The following is a 17977-nucleotide window of genomic DNA, read 5'->3' on the forward strand; positions in this document are numbered from 1 at the left end:
AAGCTATCACTAACCTAGGAAAGTTACTTAGCTAAATAGATTCGAATACAAGCTACCCTAAGCTTTCTACCAACCTATCAATAGCTTAAGGATTTTGCTAAGAGGATTCTATAGACACGTAGAGACTTCTAGCCTCTCGGAAGAAACTAGGTTTAATCATTTATCAAGAGAAATCTATCAATCAAGGTTTAGAGAAGCAGAGCAATTAATTCCTAGCGTGTCAATAGTGCCTTAACTAATATAATTAGGGAATAGTTTAAGCATCTCGCTCTACCTAAGATATAAGCAATCAAAGCAAGCAATCGATATAATATAGATAAAATAGGTATTTTAGAAGGTAGAAGATTAAATAGATTAGTTCTTAGATTATTAGAAACTTGCTTTATTCGAAAGAAATAGCCTAGGTCTTAGGCTTAGATATCTTTAATTAAGTATATCTTTATAACTAGTAAGGTATTACCTCTACTTATAATATATAAGGGGAAGACTATTTAATAATAGTAGTTTCCTCTCGATTTAACTAAATATAATAGCTAGAAGTTTATAATAATAGAAAATAGCTAGACGTCGGATTCTACTACTATTAAATAGTTATAAAAGGTCTTTATACTATTAACCTAACCCTAAGACCTTAAAGAGTCTAGATTACTTATTTTTAATAAGCATAGTAGCTATAAAATAATAGAATTTATATATATCTGCTTTAAGAATAAGATACTCTTACTCTTCCTACTGCTATATATATCTTACGTTCTTTAGCTGCTTAATTAGTTAGTATTTAGGCTGTTAAAAGCTATATATAAGAAAAAGCTTCTATACCTAGATTAATAAGACGCTAGCATTATTATAAGCAAGAGAAACTTTCTCCTCTGCTATGGAAAAGCATGCTATATAGCATTTATAAGCAAGAATATCATTAGCGGTTGGAAATATATAGGTCTATAGCTTATAAGCATAGCTAAACCGCTAATAAGCCTTCTTCTACTTAGGAACCTATCAATACTAGCTAGACAGACCGATCAGCCTTATAAGGGACTGTCTAATGCTATAGCAGGCGAAAAATAAGTATTAAAGATATTAGCAGTATGCTAGTTAACGCTAACGAAGCGGTCTAAGCTATAAGATTAATTTAACTTATATAATAAGGTTAGGCATGATCGAAATACTTAACGACTGCTTTTTTATAAGGTTTAAAAGGGATTTAATAAACAGAGCTATAAACTAGCTATAGCTTAGTAAAAGATTAAGGTGCTAGAAGCAGAAGTTAAGGCATCTAGGGCTAGGAAGTAGAAGAAGGTTATAATAAGCCTAAATTCGAAGTTTGCTAACATTAAAGCTATTCGGAAGGCTTAAATTAAAGTAGGCGAAATTAAGGATAGCTTAGATAAATCTAGTAAGTCTGATTTACTTATTCTTAAGGGAAATAGTATTGTTATAGCAATAGATTAAATATAATTAATGGCTAAAGTTGATATATAGTAAAATGCATTATGATTCTTAAGGTGCCTAAATATAGGGGGTGCCTAAATATAGGTACGGGACGTTATTAACTATAAAACCAAGCTATTTCGTATAGCATTATAACTAAAATCCTATTAGATTCTTCCTAATTAACGTGTTTTAACATAATCTATCTATAAGATATCTTTAGACTTATAGTCAAAGTATAAGGAAAGCTATTAGTATATTTAGTAAAATTATAACTAACGCTTCCTACGGTTTAACTAGTAAGGCAGAACTTATAGTCGACTGCCGAATACTAGCTAACACTATTCCTTGTCTAAACTATACTACTATACTTTTAAATACGGCAAGTAGTAGCTATAATAGAGGAGTAACCTAAGATAATAGATAGAAGGAGTAAGTTATTAAGCTATATAGTAGATAATAGTTAGGTTAATATTAAATAGAAGGCGAGAGGTAGTAAAAGTAAAGTAACTTAGGAAGAAATCTAACTTAAGCTATAGAAAACGTATAGATTAACGTCCCGCACCTATATTTAGGCACCCCCTATATTTAGGCACCCTAAAAATCATAATGCATTTTACTATATATTAACTTTAGCTATTAATTATATTTAATTTATTACTATAATAATACTATTTCCCTTAAGAGTAGGTAAATTAGACTTACTAGATTTATCTAAGCTATCCTTAATTTCGCTTACTTTAATTTAAGCCTTCCGAATAGCTTTAATGTTAGCAAACTTCGAATTTAGGCTTATTATAACCTTCTTCTACTTCCTAGCCCTAGATGCCTTAACTTCTGCTTCTAGCACCTTAATCTTTTACTAAGCTATAGCTAGTTTATAGCTCTGTTTATTAAATCCCTTTTAAACCTTATAAAAAAGCAGTCGTTAAGTATTTCGATCATGCCTAACCTTATTATATAAGTTAAATTAATCCTATAGCTTAGACCGCTTCGTTAGCGTTAACTAGCATACTGCTAATATCTCTAATACTTATTTTTCGCCTGCTATAGCATTAGACAGTCCCTTATAAGGCTGATCGGTCTGTCTAGCTAGTATTGATAGGTTCCTAAGTAGAAGAAGGCTTATTAGCGGTTTAGCTATGCTTATAAGCTATAGACCTATATATTTCCAACCGCTAATGATATTCTTGCTTATAAATGCTATATAGCATGCTTTTCCATAGCAGAGGAGAAAGTTTCTCTTGCTTATAATAATGCTAGCGTCTTATTAATCTAGGTATAGAAGCTCTTTCTTATAAATAGCTTTTAGCAGCTTAAATACTAACTAATCAAGCGGCTAAAGAACGTAGGATATATATAGTAGTAGGAAGAGTAAGAGTATCTTATTCTTAAAGTAGATATATATAAATTCTGTTATTTTATAGCTACTATGCCTATTAAGAATAAGTAATCTAGACTTTTTAAGGTCTTAAGGTTAGTATTATAAGGTTTTAGCTAGAAATAGTTATAATAGTAATAAATATCGTATTTTTCTAAAGCTAATTCTTAATCCTCTAGATTAAGAGTCTAAAGCTAGAACCTATCTTTTATCTAGGTATTATACCTTGCTAAGTAAAATATATATATTAACCTTCTTAGTATAGTATCTTATAACGCTTCTAATAGTATAGCGCCTTATAGCTTTTTGCCTTATTATAACTACCTCCTTATTATAGTTACTATCCCTAGCAACTTACGTATAGAAAATATAGATCCTCCTTTTTTTTTTTTTTTTTTTTTTAAGCAAGGCGTAAGGCTCTAGGTCGGGCTTAGTTAGGCTTTTGCTTAGAGTTCGGTATAGCTTAGTCAGGCTAGCCTTTCTCTAAAAAAAAACTTTTCTTAGCGCTTTTATTTCCTTATCGCCTACTTTATTTATTTACTTTTCTTTTCTATTAACATCCTTGCTATAGCGTTCGGTTCTTCTATCGATTACGACTTACGTATTATTTGCTAGCTTTTCTCTTTATCTTTAGCAGAATCGCCTTATTTTTCTCTTTCTCGAGATTGTCTTTATTTATTCTCTAGACGTTCGGTCGCGATTAGACAGCATAGCGCTTTAAAAACCCTAGACCCGGACGCCTTACGAGAAAGGCAGAGTTCATAGTAGCAGGATTAATAAGACCCTTACTCTTAATAGTAAAAAAGGTAATTAGCATAGTTAGGCATAGCGACTTCGTACCTTAAAAGCAGCGAAAACCTATCGTTATAATACTATTCTTCGGGAGAAGCGTTAGCCTTCCCTAGGTAAAGATTAAAACTGTATTTTCGCTAATTTAACTACGACCGAAAAGTCTAAATCGAGTAAGTCTAGTAAAGAAGGCGATAGTAATAAGTCTAACGCTAGCAACTCGACCCTTAATCCCCTGCCTACTACTAGCCTTACTTAACGCTCCCCTACCCCCTTATCTACGGTAGAGTCTAGCTTTAATAACGCCTTCCCTTCGCCTCCTCCTAGTAAGTAACTTCCCGACCTTTAGCTAGAAGGTAATAATACTACTTTTTCGCCTTATCTTTATTATATTCGTATTATAATAAGGGAATTGATAGGGACGTATCACGAATTGATAGGGACGTATCATCCTTAGGGACGTATTATATTCTAAGGTTGTGATTAGCTAGAAATTTTGGTAACCTATAGGTATAAGTTGGCGAAGGCGGTGAGGCTAGCGTTGCTAACGCCCTACCTTTTCATAGCTATAAGAGGCCTGCCTCCGTTTCATAGATATAAAGCCGGCCTGCCTTACTAGCTTACGTTTCTTAGCTATTCCTCTTATTTGAGATTTGTAAAACTATCTAAACGACCGCTTTTGCAAATCTTAAATAGTAGGTCTTTTTCTTCCCTTTTAAAGAGGAATTAGGTTTTATCAAACTAAACTAAAACGGCTTTTATAAATCTTAATTGATTTCTACTTCTATTTCCTCTTATATAATAATAAAGAATACCCCCCCTACCTTTAACGTTTAAGACTTTTATTACTATTACTAAGTAGTTCCTATTAACTCCTTGTCTTATGTGTCACAGTTCTATTAGACACAACAGCAGGGATGCCACAGTTATGGGGCTGCCAGTGTGGCTGCCAGTGGGGCTGCCACACGTGGGGCGATACTGTCGCCCTAGACCGCCCTATAGGTATATTAGACCACCTGTTCGCTAGACCTAGGATAGACCTAACCTAATAGACAACAATGACTAGAACGACTGATTAACTGTGACAAGTGGTAGCACAACCTACTTTGCGATCCCTCGCGACCTCATAGTTAATTTTTCAGCATGGGCAAATAAGCTACTTTTTTCAATCCGTTGAGAAACACCAGACCGTGGCCAATCCGCCCGCACCAGGCTAATTCTGCTGCTAACGCTGCTGCTAACGCCGACGCCGCCAATATGCGCGCACCAGCTATACTATTCGCCTCCCCTCAAGACCCTACGCGAGACCATCACCCCTCGTACCGTCAACGCCGTTATCCCTCTACGCCTACGCCAGCGTGGGACCCAACGGTATGGCCGTCAATTGACGACCTCAAGGCTATCCAGACCCGCCAACAGCGCCCAGAGCCCTGCCGGAAGTGTAGCGCTAGATTCCCCAGCAAGAACGCTCTCTTCCGCCACGTCTATGCCAATAGCTGTGGAAGCCAGTTTCGCTGTCGCATCTGCTATAGCGATTTCACATCTCGCAACGCCCTATTCCGACACCTACAACAGGGCTGCCAGCCCTCAGCCTGTAGGGCTGGAATCCCACAGCAGGAGACTGCTAAGACTGCCGAGATTACTGAGACTGCCGAGACTGCCGAGACTGCCGAGACTACTGCCGAGACTACTGCCGAGACTGCCGAGACTACTGCCGAGACTACTGCCGAGACTGCCGAGACTGCCGAGACTACTGCCGAGACTACTGCCGAGACTGCCGAGACTACTACCGAGACTACTGCCGAGACTACTGCCGAGACTGCCGAGACTACTGCCGAGACTGCCGGCCAGACCATAGAAGTTATAGAACGGGCTTCTGCGCCGTTTCTACAGACCCTCTTCAACGCCGCTAAGCATGCCCATATCTATACCGAAATTAGCCTCTGTATGACTATGCTACAGTCCCAACGACAACAACAGCAACTGCTTTTCCTACCAGACCCAGGGAGAAGATTCGCAGCCATAACGAACATTCAGCAACGATACGGAGTATTCTGGCCCGACGCCGACAGCAAGTACGGCAGGGAGCCTATATTCTATGACCAACAGACACTATGCTACCGAGACGTAGATCTATGGCTCTTAGCAATTGGAAGGAAAATCGTTAATCCATACGCTCGAGACGAAGTCCTCCGAGAATGGCAGAGCCTACTCAGAGGTAAAGCACTCAGCTGGTGGGAATATCACCTTAGGCCCGTGGAAAGGAACCGGTATAGGGCCCTAGGATGGTACGGCCTACAGAAGGGACTAAGTGCCCGCTTTGGGCCAACCCAGCTAGTTAATTACAGCCAGCCAGCCAGCCAGCCAGACAGTTACGCCCAGCCAGTTAATTACAGCCAGCCAGCCAGCCAGCCAGACAGTTACGCCCAGCTAGTTAATTACAGCCAGCCAGCCAGCCAGCCAGACAGTTACGCCCAGCTAGTTAATTACAGCCAGCCAGCCAGCCAGCCAGACAGTTACGCCCAGCCAGACAGTTACGCCCAGCCAGTTAATTACAGCCAGCCTTAGGCATACCCCCCTATTACGCCTCGCACTAATAGAGGCCTAAGGAAGTCATGTTATTAAGCCGTTTAAAGTCATGTTTAGGCAGCCGAAACGATCGGGACGATCGTCTTTTTCGGGACGGGCACCTGTCACAGTTCTATTAGACACAACAGCAGGGATGCCACAGTTATGGGGCTGCCAGTGTGGCTGCCAGTGGGGCTGCCACACGTGGGGCGATACTGTCGCCCTAGACCGCCCTATAGGTATATTAGACCACCTGTTCGCTAGACCTAGGATAGACCTAACCTAATAGACAACAATGACTAGAACGACTTATTAACTGTGACACTCCTTGTCTTATGGATGCTTGCTTATAATCTTCTTCTATTCGAACGAAGGCTAGTTGATCGGCTAGTACTAAGAGTAGTTACTTAGCTTCGTGTCTGCTGCTAGGAAGAGGTTAGCGCCTAGCTACTGGCTGTCTCTTATATAAGCCTTGCTAAGGTAATCCTATTACGGCTTCCTAGTAGTCTGTTATATTTACGCCTTGCTACTAATTAGCTAGGTTGTTAACTTTATAGTTAGCTATATGATTGTCTAGCTAGCTAGCTGCTTGATTAGGTGCTATCCCTTAATGATAAGGATAATAAGACTAGCTATATTAAGTTCTTAAGTCTGCTACGAAGGTTTCTTATAATCTTCGGATTAAGGATCCGTCAATATAGATCCTAGGAAGAAGACTCCTATAGCCGCTATTATAGGTAAACCTTATCCTTTATAAACTATACCCTATCTATAAGTTTAAAGTAGATCTTATAATAGCATAGGATACTATACTTTATAGAGACAGTATAGTCCTCTATATAGTCTCTAAGAGGCGTTAGAAATAGATTTCTACCTATTAGTAAAGCCTTCTTTGCTAGACGGTATTGCTTCGTAATTAAACTAAGATACTATGATAAAAGTATTATTCGAAGCTCCCTAAGGTACTTAGATCTATTCCTTATAAACTTACGGCTTGTAAGGATCTTATCCTATATATAAGCTTGCTTAAAGCAAACCTCTTAATCCTTAAGCATATCCTATATTATATTAACTAAGTAATATAGGTAGCTAAGTCTATTAAGAAGATAGCCTTTAATGTTGTTATTACTTAATTCCGTCCCTAAGGTTATACGGATGCCGAAGTTTCGGTACTAGCGAATAGAATAACATACCTATTACTCCCTTAATAGTAGATATATTCTATATAGGTAGTTTAGAATAGGCTATTAGTCTTTAAACTCTTTATAAAGGTTTGCTTATGCTTTCCTAAAGGCATCCTCTATCTTAGCAAATAGAACTAACTTCTATATTATAAGAACCCCCCGGTAGCTATATAGCATAGCCTTATCTACTAAAGTATAGATATAAGCATAGTCTTTATTACTAAGTTTAGTATCTAGTTATAAAGCTAGATCGTCTTCTTTAGACCTATTATTATTAGAATAGCTTTAAAGCTACTTCTACTTAGCTTTAAGTATAACGTTTAAGTTAATATAGTAAATATAAAGCTATTATTATATATTTAGAAAGTATTTATTAAAAGCTGCTTTTATCTATCTATCGTAGTCGGTAATAATAATATCTAGTTAGCAAATAAAGTTCTAATTAATAAGTTATAAGATACTTTGCGATAAGAACTAAAACCCTTTTAGTCTCTTATTATTAATAAGACTAAATACTATATTAAATACCGATCTAAGATATATTTGCCTTATAGCTTAAAAGAGTAAAAGCTTGAAGCGATTAGTATTATAGGTATTATTAAAGCTAATAACCTCGGGGAACTGCTTCTATATCTAGAGAAAGTATAGAAACGTCTAGACAAGCCTAACAAGCCGATTTAGCTTATTATCTACTTACTTTATAATATAAAGGATCTCTTACTTATTAAAAAGCTTGATTAAAGCTATAGTTAGTATATACTTATTAAGCTTTTCGCAATTGATTTAGGCTCTAGCATTATAAATATCTTGCTAAGTAAAAATAGATTTAGGAAACTACTTCTAAATAATAATACCTACGTTATATACCTAAATACTAACCTACCGACTAATAGTCTTAACTATATCCTTAATAAGCTTAGTTAACTTCTTATAAGATAGGTATATAGATAATGCTAAGCTAGAGATATAATTATGCTAGCTATATATTAGGTTAAAATACTAACGTAAAAGCTATTTCCCTTCTTCTATTACTTTAGTAATAATTTGCTATTAGCAATCATACTTCCGAGATACGCAGGCTTAGATGCTAGTACTTCTACCTTGCTTTAATAGCCTAAATGTTGGAACGGTAGGTAGGAATCTCGTAGATAGTACGATATCCTTATAACAGGGTATTAGAGTAAGGGAACTTGTACTTATGAAGTAGGGCTTTAATAGTAAAGAATGTATAGGCTTATATTGAAGCTGAGTTGGTTGAGGAACTAATAGCTAGCTAAGGGAGAGAATTAGGCTAGTTATATAGTAGTATAACGTCGCCTATAATAGCTAATATAGGAAGCTATAAGCTAGGTTTAGTATACGTAAGTATATACGTCAACTAGCTTATAAAGCAGCTTATAAATCAGACTAGAATCTTCTTTAACTAAATAGACTTTTAGATAAGGTTAAAGAGAGTATTCCATAGGGATCTGAATATCATATGTTTAAACTAGCAAGCAGCCATTCTTAGCTAGTTACTTTTGTAAGTCCTACTAAGTCTTAGATAAGACTAAATAGGATAAATAAGTAAAATAGAAGTATAATATACTTATACTTCTAACACTAAATCGATTATAACGAAGTATATAGCGAATTATACGTCCTTTACGATAGCATCTATTATACTTTATAATTCTAAATCTATGCTTTTTTACAAATTTATTAACTTAGTCGAGGAGGGTTTTAATTATTACTTCTAGTTTGCTAGGGATCGGTAGGTTTAGAATAGTTTCGGGGGTAGGTAATTTCAACCTTTCGCTTATAGTAAGGAATAAAGTACTTAGAGAAGATGGTATCGCTATTACTTCTAGGCTTTGTCGGGGAGGTAAATAAGGTAGAGGAGGAGGAGACTTGCCGATTAAGGATATGTCTAAAGGGTGTAGTAAGTAGCCTTAAGCCTTACGATATCGACGAACGCGTTTATATTGTTAGAAGAAAGCATGCGTAAGACGTCGGTTTATCTTAACAACCTCTTAAATAAGGCTTAGAATAGTAGAGAACTAATCTAAAGTAGGTTATAAAAGTTAATTTTTAAGTTATAATACTAATTAGCTTTCTTTTAATTAACGTTTAAGTAAAATTATACGCTATATACGTATTATCCCCTTTAGAAAGGAATATAAAAAATATAATTTATCTCTCTAAGGGTTATAGCTTATATCGGAATCTTACTATAATTATTTAGATAGAATCTTAGAGATTAGGTTAGGTTAACCTTTACGATCGCTAGCCTTATAGAATTAACTAATAATAGTATTACTACTAACTAAGATAGCATAGCGTTAGCGCTTAGGAGAAGGCAATTGATTATATATACTAGAGCTGCTAGGTCGGCGACGCGATTAAGGCTTTAATTAACTTGTAAAGGTAGATATCTTAACGTTATAAAGGAGAATAAATTAAATATATCTAATACGCTTTTATAGTTATAAAGGGATAGGCTAAGAAGATAAGAAAGATACTTTATTAGATGATAGCAGAATTCGGATATACTAATAATAAAATTTTAAGCTAATTACAACCTTAGAATGTAATACGTCCCTAAGGATAATACGTCCCTATCAATTCGTAATGCGTCCCTATCAATTCCCTATAATAAAGGTATATAAATACGGTTATAAAAGAGATAGAATAATTCTCGATCCTAAGTAAGTCGCTATCCCTAAGTATTTTTTTACTTTAAAAAGATTTTTACGTTATACGTAATATAACTATCGCGGAGATATATATACTATAGTAAGTAAAGCGTTTTCCTTCCTTATCCTTAGCAATTAGCTAATATTTATCCTTATAAGTATTATCCTTTATATTTAGTAACTATTAAGACTATTTCCTTTTATAAAAAGTTATTTAATACTTAATATACTATATTTAGGATAAGAATAATAAAGATATTTGCTAGCAAATCTCCTTTATTACGCGCGACTTATTTATTAGCTATAACGCCTTAGAAAACGCTTACTATAAGTATTATAAAATAACTACTTCTAAGTAGCCTAAACCTATATATATTCTTAATTAACTTATTTATAAGGTTTTTACTAACGTTTAGTTAGGCGATTATTATAGCTTATAAAGTAATTATTAACCGTTGCTATTAGATATATAACGATTTTATAACCTTTATTTATAATAAAGGTCCCCCTTGCTATTTAGTAAAGACCTTGTTTTATTATATTCTTTATTTATTTTCTAACTTTCTTATCTAGCAAAGCGTAAGCAATTCTACCCCTAAGTCTTCCTTAGAGATATAAGCTTTATAAGTTAGCAATTAGCTAAAGAGATAGCTTACGAAGAACTTTTTCATATCTTCTATACCTAAGGCTATGCTATGCGATATAACTAGTAAGTAGTTTATCTTTTCAAGCTTTTCCGAAAGTATATTATTAAGCTTTCTTTTTACTAAGGTTCGGCTTTCCTATCCTTATTAGATAATAATTATCTTATTTTTACTTATTATTCGCCTTATTTTCGTTTAGTTTGCTTAAGACTTTTTTTAAGAGGATCGTAAGTTTAAGAATAACTACGGCGGATAATCCTATTTAACCCTGAATAGCAGTATTCTATCTCCCTTTTAATTTATTTTCCTATCTTCTTAGCTAGTTACGTCTTAATAGTTAGGATCGCTTTATATAGGCAGCTTATCCTAGCGGTTAGGTATTAGAAAAAAAGGTTTTTTTTTAGGTATCGCGCTACCTTGATATTATTCCTTTATTTTACTCTTTTTAAATTATCTCTTTCGTTTCTTTTTATAGTCTTATATTACCTATTAAGCGCTAACTATATCGCTAGAATATACCTAAGAGTTATACTTTACTAGCTACTTTTTCTATTTAACAAGGTAATAAGTATTATCTCCTTTTATTCGACGGCTAACGATATAGTCTAGTTCCTATAGCTAGTTATCTTCCTCTAGGTAAGGCATTAGTAAGAGATCGCTATCCTTATTACTATGCTACGGCTTTAGTAAGCTAATATAAAAAACATTATATAACTAGCTATATTACTTTAGTAATACTAGTCGGTATGCTTAATAGCTAATCTTTTCTAAGACCTTGAAAAGGCTTATAAACTTCGAGGCTAACTTATATTAAGTTGCCTTAAACTATAAGTTCCTTATAGATAATATAACTAGGGACTTCTTAAGGATGTTAAGGGGTTAGTACCGTTTATTATAAGCTTTTGCTTATAATTCGGTTACCTTTCCTTAGTATTCCTTAAGTTAGTTACGTAATTCTTAGAGTTTTTCTAGGCGTTTAGTTACTGTTCGAATATTCGTAGGCGCACATTCAGGGGTCAATCGTGATGTGTATTGTGCTTCTTCTTTTCCTAAGACCTGTCCGTATCCCTTACGCGCCTTCTTCCGGCGTGTTCCCTGTGACTAAGCGCACCTAGCGCGGTCCTCGGCCAAACATTCCTCCTAGCGCCTTCCTGGCATCCTAGGCGCTCTGCGTGTGCATCGCTTCCAGCGCCCCTGGCCTACCACCCTTTTTGACAAGAAACGTTTGCTTATTACCGTATGCCTTTAACGACATGAAAGTTTATTATAGCAAGGCCAATGTTTTCCTAAAATGTGCCAAAAAGGCAACTAAGTATGAATAAAGTTTTTCCTTTTTTCGGAACTTGAAATTGCATTGGTTTTCGTTCTAGTGGTTAGGCCAACCAACTCTCATTTACGTCCACTTCCTAAAGCCACGTCTCTGCCTTGCGATCTGTCCGCTCTGCGGTCTTCCCGGTTGCACCAGAACATGTGTATGGAATCGGTCTGAGCAAAAATGCCAGTGACACACGTTTCGGTACTCCAATTACAGCGGGTGAAGCTTGTTGTGAAGGCTTTAGGGGACAACCCAAGGTTGCTGTTGCTTGACTGTCAATACAAGAATTGGGCAGAGGCTGTACACGACATATCGCAAAGTTTATTTCGCCTTCTCCGCTCCGTCCGTCCCATTTGGTCTACATGATCATAAAGACAAAACTCATATCATTCGTCCCAGTTAGTGTCTTCAGTCGTAGCCTCGCCGAAAATTGCCAAAAATACCACTAGCGTAGTGTTCTAAGTTGACAACCTTACATTATGCTAAGCTAGTCAGTCCCCTGTAATATGTGGGGTCTGCATACTGAAGCTCGTTTACGATACGGCGTCGGCGTCGCCTGCCCAGTTTTCTGCTGAGCATCAGGCTGAAAGCATCAGCGCTGTCGGTAACAACGAGGGCCAAAGGAAGTTGACACCGCGCTGGCAAATCTCGATATGCTCATATTGGCGTCCTTTATGTTAAAAGCAACTGTTATCTTTTACTGACCAGCAACCACAATTGCGAGAGCCTAAGCGTAGGTAGGAAGTACAGCGTTAAATTGTTAAAGCAATCTGGAAAGTGTAAAGGCTTCGTCATTTTCGGCCTGGGGTTTGAAAATATTAAATAATCTTGGATTTTAAAAACTCAGCCTACCTCGTATGATTAATCAAGAAGTCAAACGCGCAGTCATGTAGGCAAAAACAATAATCAGTTATCTCTTTCACGGATTTGAGAGATTTGTGACTGATACTAGAGTAAAGGATTCCTCTTGACTCGGAACAGCATATTGTTTTCAAAAACTTCTTTGTTAAGTTGGTAAGAACAAAGAATAGAGGCCGAGGAACCTCTCGTGCCCTCTGGTTCATTTGTGCAGTACAGTAAACCGGAGCTGCCAATGGCCAGTTTGCAATGCTTTTGTCTAGAAAACACGTAGACTCCGTCTCTTATAAAGTTTCTGAAATACTGCAGGCCATTCTCGATTGATGTGTGATGATATTGGCTTAAGAACTGCCATTTATATAGTGCAATATGCTCAGGCTGAAGCCTCGGTGCGAGCCCACAAGTTGGTAAAACGAGCCGCGAGATCACCCACTCCTTCTTCTACGTCGGCTTGTTCCGCTCTTTGCTGCATTTCGCTGATATTAATTGCAGGCTTCCCCCTAATGTAATCATGCAATTCCTGCCATCTCTGTACCTCGAGCAATCTCCCAGAGTCCATATCAAACATGAGATTGGCTGAGAATGCGTTGCTTTGAATCTTTTGCACTAATGAAGTGATATCTTAACACTCATATTCTATTCGACAGGGAGATCTCAAGTAGGACTTACTAGAGTAGTTTTGCTGAAGCACCTGCAGAATAGTTGAGGAGCTACCGCGCAAATCATACGGGCTGATACCCAAGATCATGAAGGCTGCTTCTAGCTCAAACTTCTTGAAACCTTTCCCCACGTCAATAGCTGCTTGAACTTGCCCGATCGTTATCTGAGGTAAGTTGGATCCCATCTTGTTTCGTAGCATGTTCACCCGTGTAGGCCATCCGTTCCAAAACGCTTCATCTCCCAGCCCTGGATGGACATTAAAAAGGCCACGAGCAATGAGCTCTTCCATAGAAACTTGACAGGACTTTTCTGGGTCCAAGGCAAGTCTTCCTTGGGATAGGTACTCACCAAGGTAGAAAGTACCTTTGGCCCTTATATTGTAGAGCGACTCGAGACTATACCCGTCTGAGCTTTTGTGAAATCTATGGAAATATTCCAAGACTTGTAAATCTCGTGCAAACACATGGGATCCGCGGTCGAACTGGGCAGTATCTACCATTAGGATTTTGATATCTGACAACTTTTGTTGTTGGCCCAATGCCTTGTGACGGAACAAACAGTATTGAAAGGCAGCCAAGGGGGAACTGGTCCAGGATAGGAGGTTGCATGGGTACTCTTGCTTTTGGTCGGCGCATTGCCACTGCAGGTGATCATTGAGAAGGTCGGCAGCTTTCTTGCGCTCCATTTGGTAGAGGTCGGTTTCTTGTTTTGACGACTTCAGGGCAGCCGGGGAAACCGCCTCAGTTTGAGTTGTCATTCCGGACGAATTGGGATCAGAAACGCGGAAAAGGTACCTTGGAATATTCTCTAGTGAGGTATTCAGAGTCCAGTTAAACGGGTCTAAGGGATGGAAAGGAGCCCTGGCGTTGGCATCATTATATCCAGACATTGTGGCGGTCGTGATGCTTTAGACGTGGTTAAATATGACTCTGAGAGTTGAGTTCTTTTCGATTGGGTGCTTGAATGGGTGACAATGACGGCGCTTTATCTCCAAAATTGTCAATATATAGTTCACTGGTAACTGGTATGCTGGAGGCCGCGGGACCTTGGAAGGAAAGGCATATGATAGGCCAGTTTCACTTCAGTGGCCGAATCACCCGTATCTGGCAGTCCCTAGTACGCCCAACCTCAGCCATGCTTGATTATGTTCCAACCACAACCTTACAGTATAAATGCACTTCTGCCTAAAACGACTCGAGGCAGGCTGTGATGCACTGTCCGTACGATACTACTAGGAGCTGCAAATGACGGTCAAACCAGGGCGCAGGCGACATATGCGGGAGGCCGCATAAGTAAGGCAAGTAAGGCAGGCGCCCAATGACAACGAGAAGCTGTGTTTCTTTATGTGCACGTATCTGCTCGATGCCAGTTCCAACAACATGGCACAGCCCCTTTGTTGACACCGCATCTTCCTTTGGTACAATGCTTCCAACCAACATCGTCGTACCCTGCCGACTCGAGAAACTGGTATCAAGTATCTTTTAGACAACTGCATTCCCCTCGGCAGATATACCGTGTCTCTCTCTCTAGACTTACATCACTGTTCCAGCACAAGGACTTCGTTCACCGCCATTTTCACACGGCTGCAAAGCAACATCCATCCAAGCCATTCACATTTCCATCAGACGCATATTAGTCGCTCCAGTCAATAACATCCAGCGTGGTCACCGAAAGTGAACAAGGCCGTTGGTGGTGCTCCGAGAACCAGGGAGTAAAAAAAAAAACCAATCAAAATTTGCCTCCTTTGCTGCGAGAGGCAAACGACATCCCAGAGAAGAAACAGTTTGCTTTCAGAATTTCGAACATGGTAAGAGTTTTCCGTCCATCATAATGACCGCCAAACACAGTAACACACCCCAATGTACACAATCACGATTTACAATACACTCGTTCGCAGAACTACGCTCCAACGAAACCATCCGACCTACAGCCCATACTCGCCCCACCTCCCGAGTATTCCACGCCCGAGCCATGCTGTCAACCGGCACGATGGATATCGAGCTTATAGGGTCCGTGGAATGGGTCCGCAAAATGTACTATATACCTGGAGATTGACGAACCGTCCCGAAAGCGAGCGGGACAGGCTGAATCCACTCAGAAGACGGCTGTAGGGTCGGTTTTGGAGCGCTCGCTGCTCCCACAGGGGTGCCGACATTCAGACAATGAAGTATATGCACTCCTATGGGTCGACTGTGACGTGCAGAGTAGGATATTAGCACCTAAATCCGATATCTCCAGAGCGGAGCAGGACGGAGTTTTCAACATCACGAGTCAAGCATGGCAAGGGAGCGAAGGACGAGATCAAGATTAGATGTGAAATAATTCAGTGTGATCAATTACTAATTTCATTCCTCATGAACGACTCTTTTTGTACAAAGTTCAGGAAGCCACCCCACCTAACGCCGTCGCAATGAATGCTCATATGATACAGAAAGTCTGACTCTCAAAGAGCCATGATGCATGCATAGTGTGTGTATGCAAGTGATGTGTATGTCCAACGTGGGGCGCACGCTTGAAAACCCTGAAATGTTTTCTATCCAAGGCTAGGGGGTATCCATGCGAAAAGATATGCTTTGTCTAAGCAGTAGCCTCGTTCTTCTCGGCATCGCTGGCGGAAGCGGACTCGTGGCCGCGCTTGGCGTTGTGGCCGTTCCACTTGGCCGAGGTGATGGGGTTGACACGCTGCACATACATGGTGTCGATCTCCTCGAGAGAGCGGTCCTTGGATTCGATGACGAAGAAGAAGACAATGACGGCAAGCGCGGCACAGCAGCCGGCAAAGACGAGACCGTAAAGGTAGTCAATGGCGTCGGTGATGTAGCGGGTGAAGAAGGACATGAGGCTATAATCTGTTAGCAAAAGTCTTTGGGTAAAAGGAGCAAACAATACGTACAAGTTCCAGAGCCAGTTAGAAGCAGTGGCCAGAGCCATGGCGGGAGCACGGTAGCGGGCAGGGTAGAGCTCGGCAACGACGGCCCAGACGAGAGGACCCCAGGTAGTAGCGAAACCGGCGATGAACAAGCAGGAGAAGGCGACAAGAACAGCGCCAGCCTGAGGAGTGTTCTGGGGATTGACGTGGTCAAGAGCGAAGTGACCAACGAAGGCGTAGACGAAGAAGCAGGCCATCATCCACAGAGCACCGACAATGAGGGCATTGCGGCGGCCGCAGTTCTTGACAACCCACAGACCGCCGAAAGTGCAGGCAACGTTGACGGAGCCGAGAATGAGCTGGGTAACGTAACTGTTGCTGAGACCAGTGGCGGAGAAAACGGTAGTACCAAAGTAGAAGAAGAAGTTGGCACCAGTGAGCTGCTGGCCGGCCTGAAGCACAATACCGAGCATGGTACGGTAAAACATGCGAGGACCGGTGAAGATCTCCCAGATAGAGGTGTCGGCTCCAGCACTCTCCTCAGCGACCTTGGCGGCAATCTCTTCCATCTGGACGTTGACGGAGGGGGAGTTGGGCTCAACACCAGCGAGCTTGGCGATGGTGCGACGGGCCTCGTCCTCACGGCCCTGGCGGAAAGCGTAACGGGGCGACTCGGGGAGAAGCAGGATACCGGCACCGAGGATCAGGGCCCAGGCGAAGCCGATGCCGTTGGGAATGCGCCAGGAAGCGCTGCCGGCCTTGGCCTCGGTGCCCCAGTTGATGATCTCGGCGGTCCAGATACCAAGGGTAATGAACAACTGGTAGGTAGAGACAATGACACCACGAATGATGGCGGGGGTAGACTCGGACTGATACATGGGGACGACGACGGAAAGGGCACCGATACCGACACCGTTGACAAGGCGGCCAATGGCGAACTGGTACCACTTGGACTGGGAAGAGATCTCGATGACGATACCGACGCAAGACCAGAAGGCGAAGGCGGAGATGGTCAGGCGGCGACCAAGGGTGTCGGCGAGCTTGCCGGCAGTGAGAGCACCAACGAGACAGCCTACGCAGAGAAGACCGACAATGGTACCCTGGCGGGCAGCAGAGAAGATGTAGGAACCATCGGACTGAAGTTCACCGAAGCGCTGGGCGTAGTCCTCCATGAGGAAGAAACCGGAGATTTGACCACTAACGAGAGAAGAATAAAAGAGTCAGTGTCATGCAAACAGATTTAAAGTGAATCGGTCTCAGACTCGGGAATAGTCTCAAGAATGGAGAACCGATGGGATGGTAAGACATACCTGACATAACCGAACATGAAACCACCAATAGAGGCAACAAGACCTAGAAAGCAGGCGGCAAAGGTGACCTTCTGCTCGGCGATAACATCGGAGCCAGAATCCGGGGTAGAAGGATGGGACTGATCCGTATGGTCGTTGTGCTCGACGCTTTTGCCACCAAACTTGGGGAACTGCATCTTGAGAATAGGTGTGTGTGACACGAAGGTCGAACCTGACTGGATGAAGAGGTATTGGTGTAGCAACCAGGGGAGGTTGAGATGGAGAGACGAGGTAAAATCTTTGTTATTATAGTTGTT

At 40.2% G+C, this 17977-nt stretch overlaps 3 protein-coding genes across 3 annotated transcripts; 1 reads left to right on the forward strand and 2 right to left on the reverse strand.

Annotated features, from left to right (window-relative positions):
* Positions 1-4855: 4855 nt before the first annotated feature.
* On the forward strand, positions 4856-6166 carry CTRU02_209211 (uncharacterized protein; the record flags this gene model as incomplete). The annotated part of the gene is made up of 1 exon (XM_036732846.2): positions 4856-6166. The coding sequence occupies one exon, from the start codon at positions 4856-4858 to the stop codon at positions 6164-6166; it is 1311 nt and encodes a 436-aa protein (XP_036575485.2).
* Positions 6167-13215: 7049 nt separating this feature from the next.
* On the reverse strand, positions 13216-14391 carry CTRU02_209212 (uncharacterized protein; the record flags this gene model as incomplete). Its single annotated transcript, XM_036732845.1, has 2 exons — positions 13216-13448; positions 13512-14391. The coding sequence occupies 2 exons, from the start codon at positions 14389-14391 to the stop codon at positions 13216-13218; spliced, it is 1113 nt and encodes a 370-aa protein (XP_036575484.1).
* Positions 14392-16079: 1688 nt separating this feature from the next.
* Positions 16080-17857, reverse strand: CTRU02_209213 (hexose transporter-like protein; the record flags this gene model as incomplete). The annotated part of the gene is made up of 3 exons (XM_036732844.1): positions 16080-16344; positions 16396-17568; positions 17682-17857. 3 exons carry the CDS (start codon positions 17855-17857, stop codon positions 16080-16082), a joined length of 1614 nt encoding a protein of 537 aa, XP_036575483.1.
* Between the last annotated feature and the right edge of the window lie 120 nt (positions 17858-17977).

The sequence above is a fragment of the Colletotrichum truncatum genome (assembly GCF_014235925.2).
Source record: "Colletotrichum truncatum strain CMES1059 chromosome Unknown Contig_0005, whole genome shotgun sequence".
NCBI classification, from domain to species: Eukaryota; Fungi; Ascomycota; class Sordariomycetes; order Glomerellales; family Glomerellaceae; genus Colletotrichum; species Colletotrichum truncatum.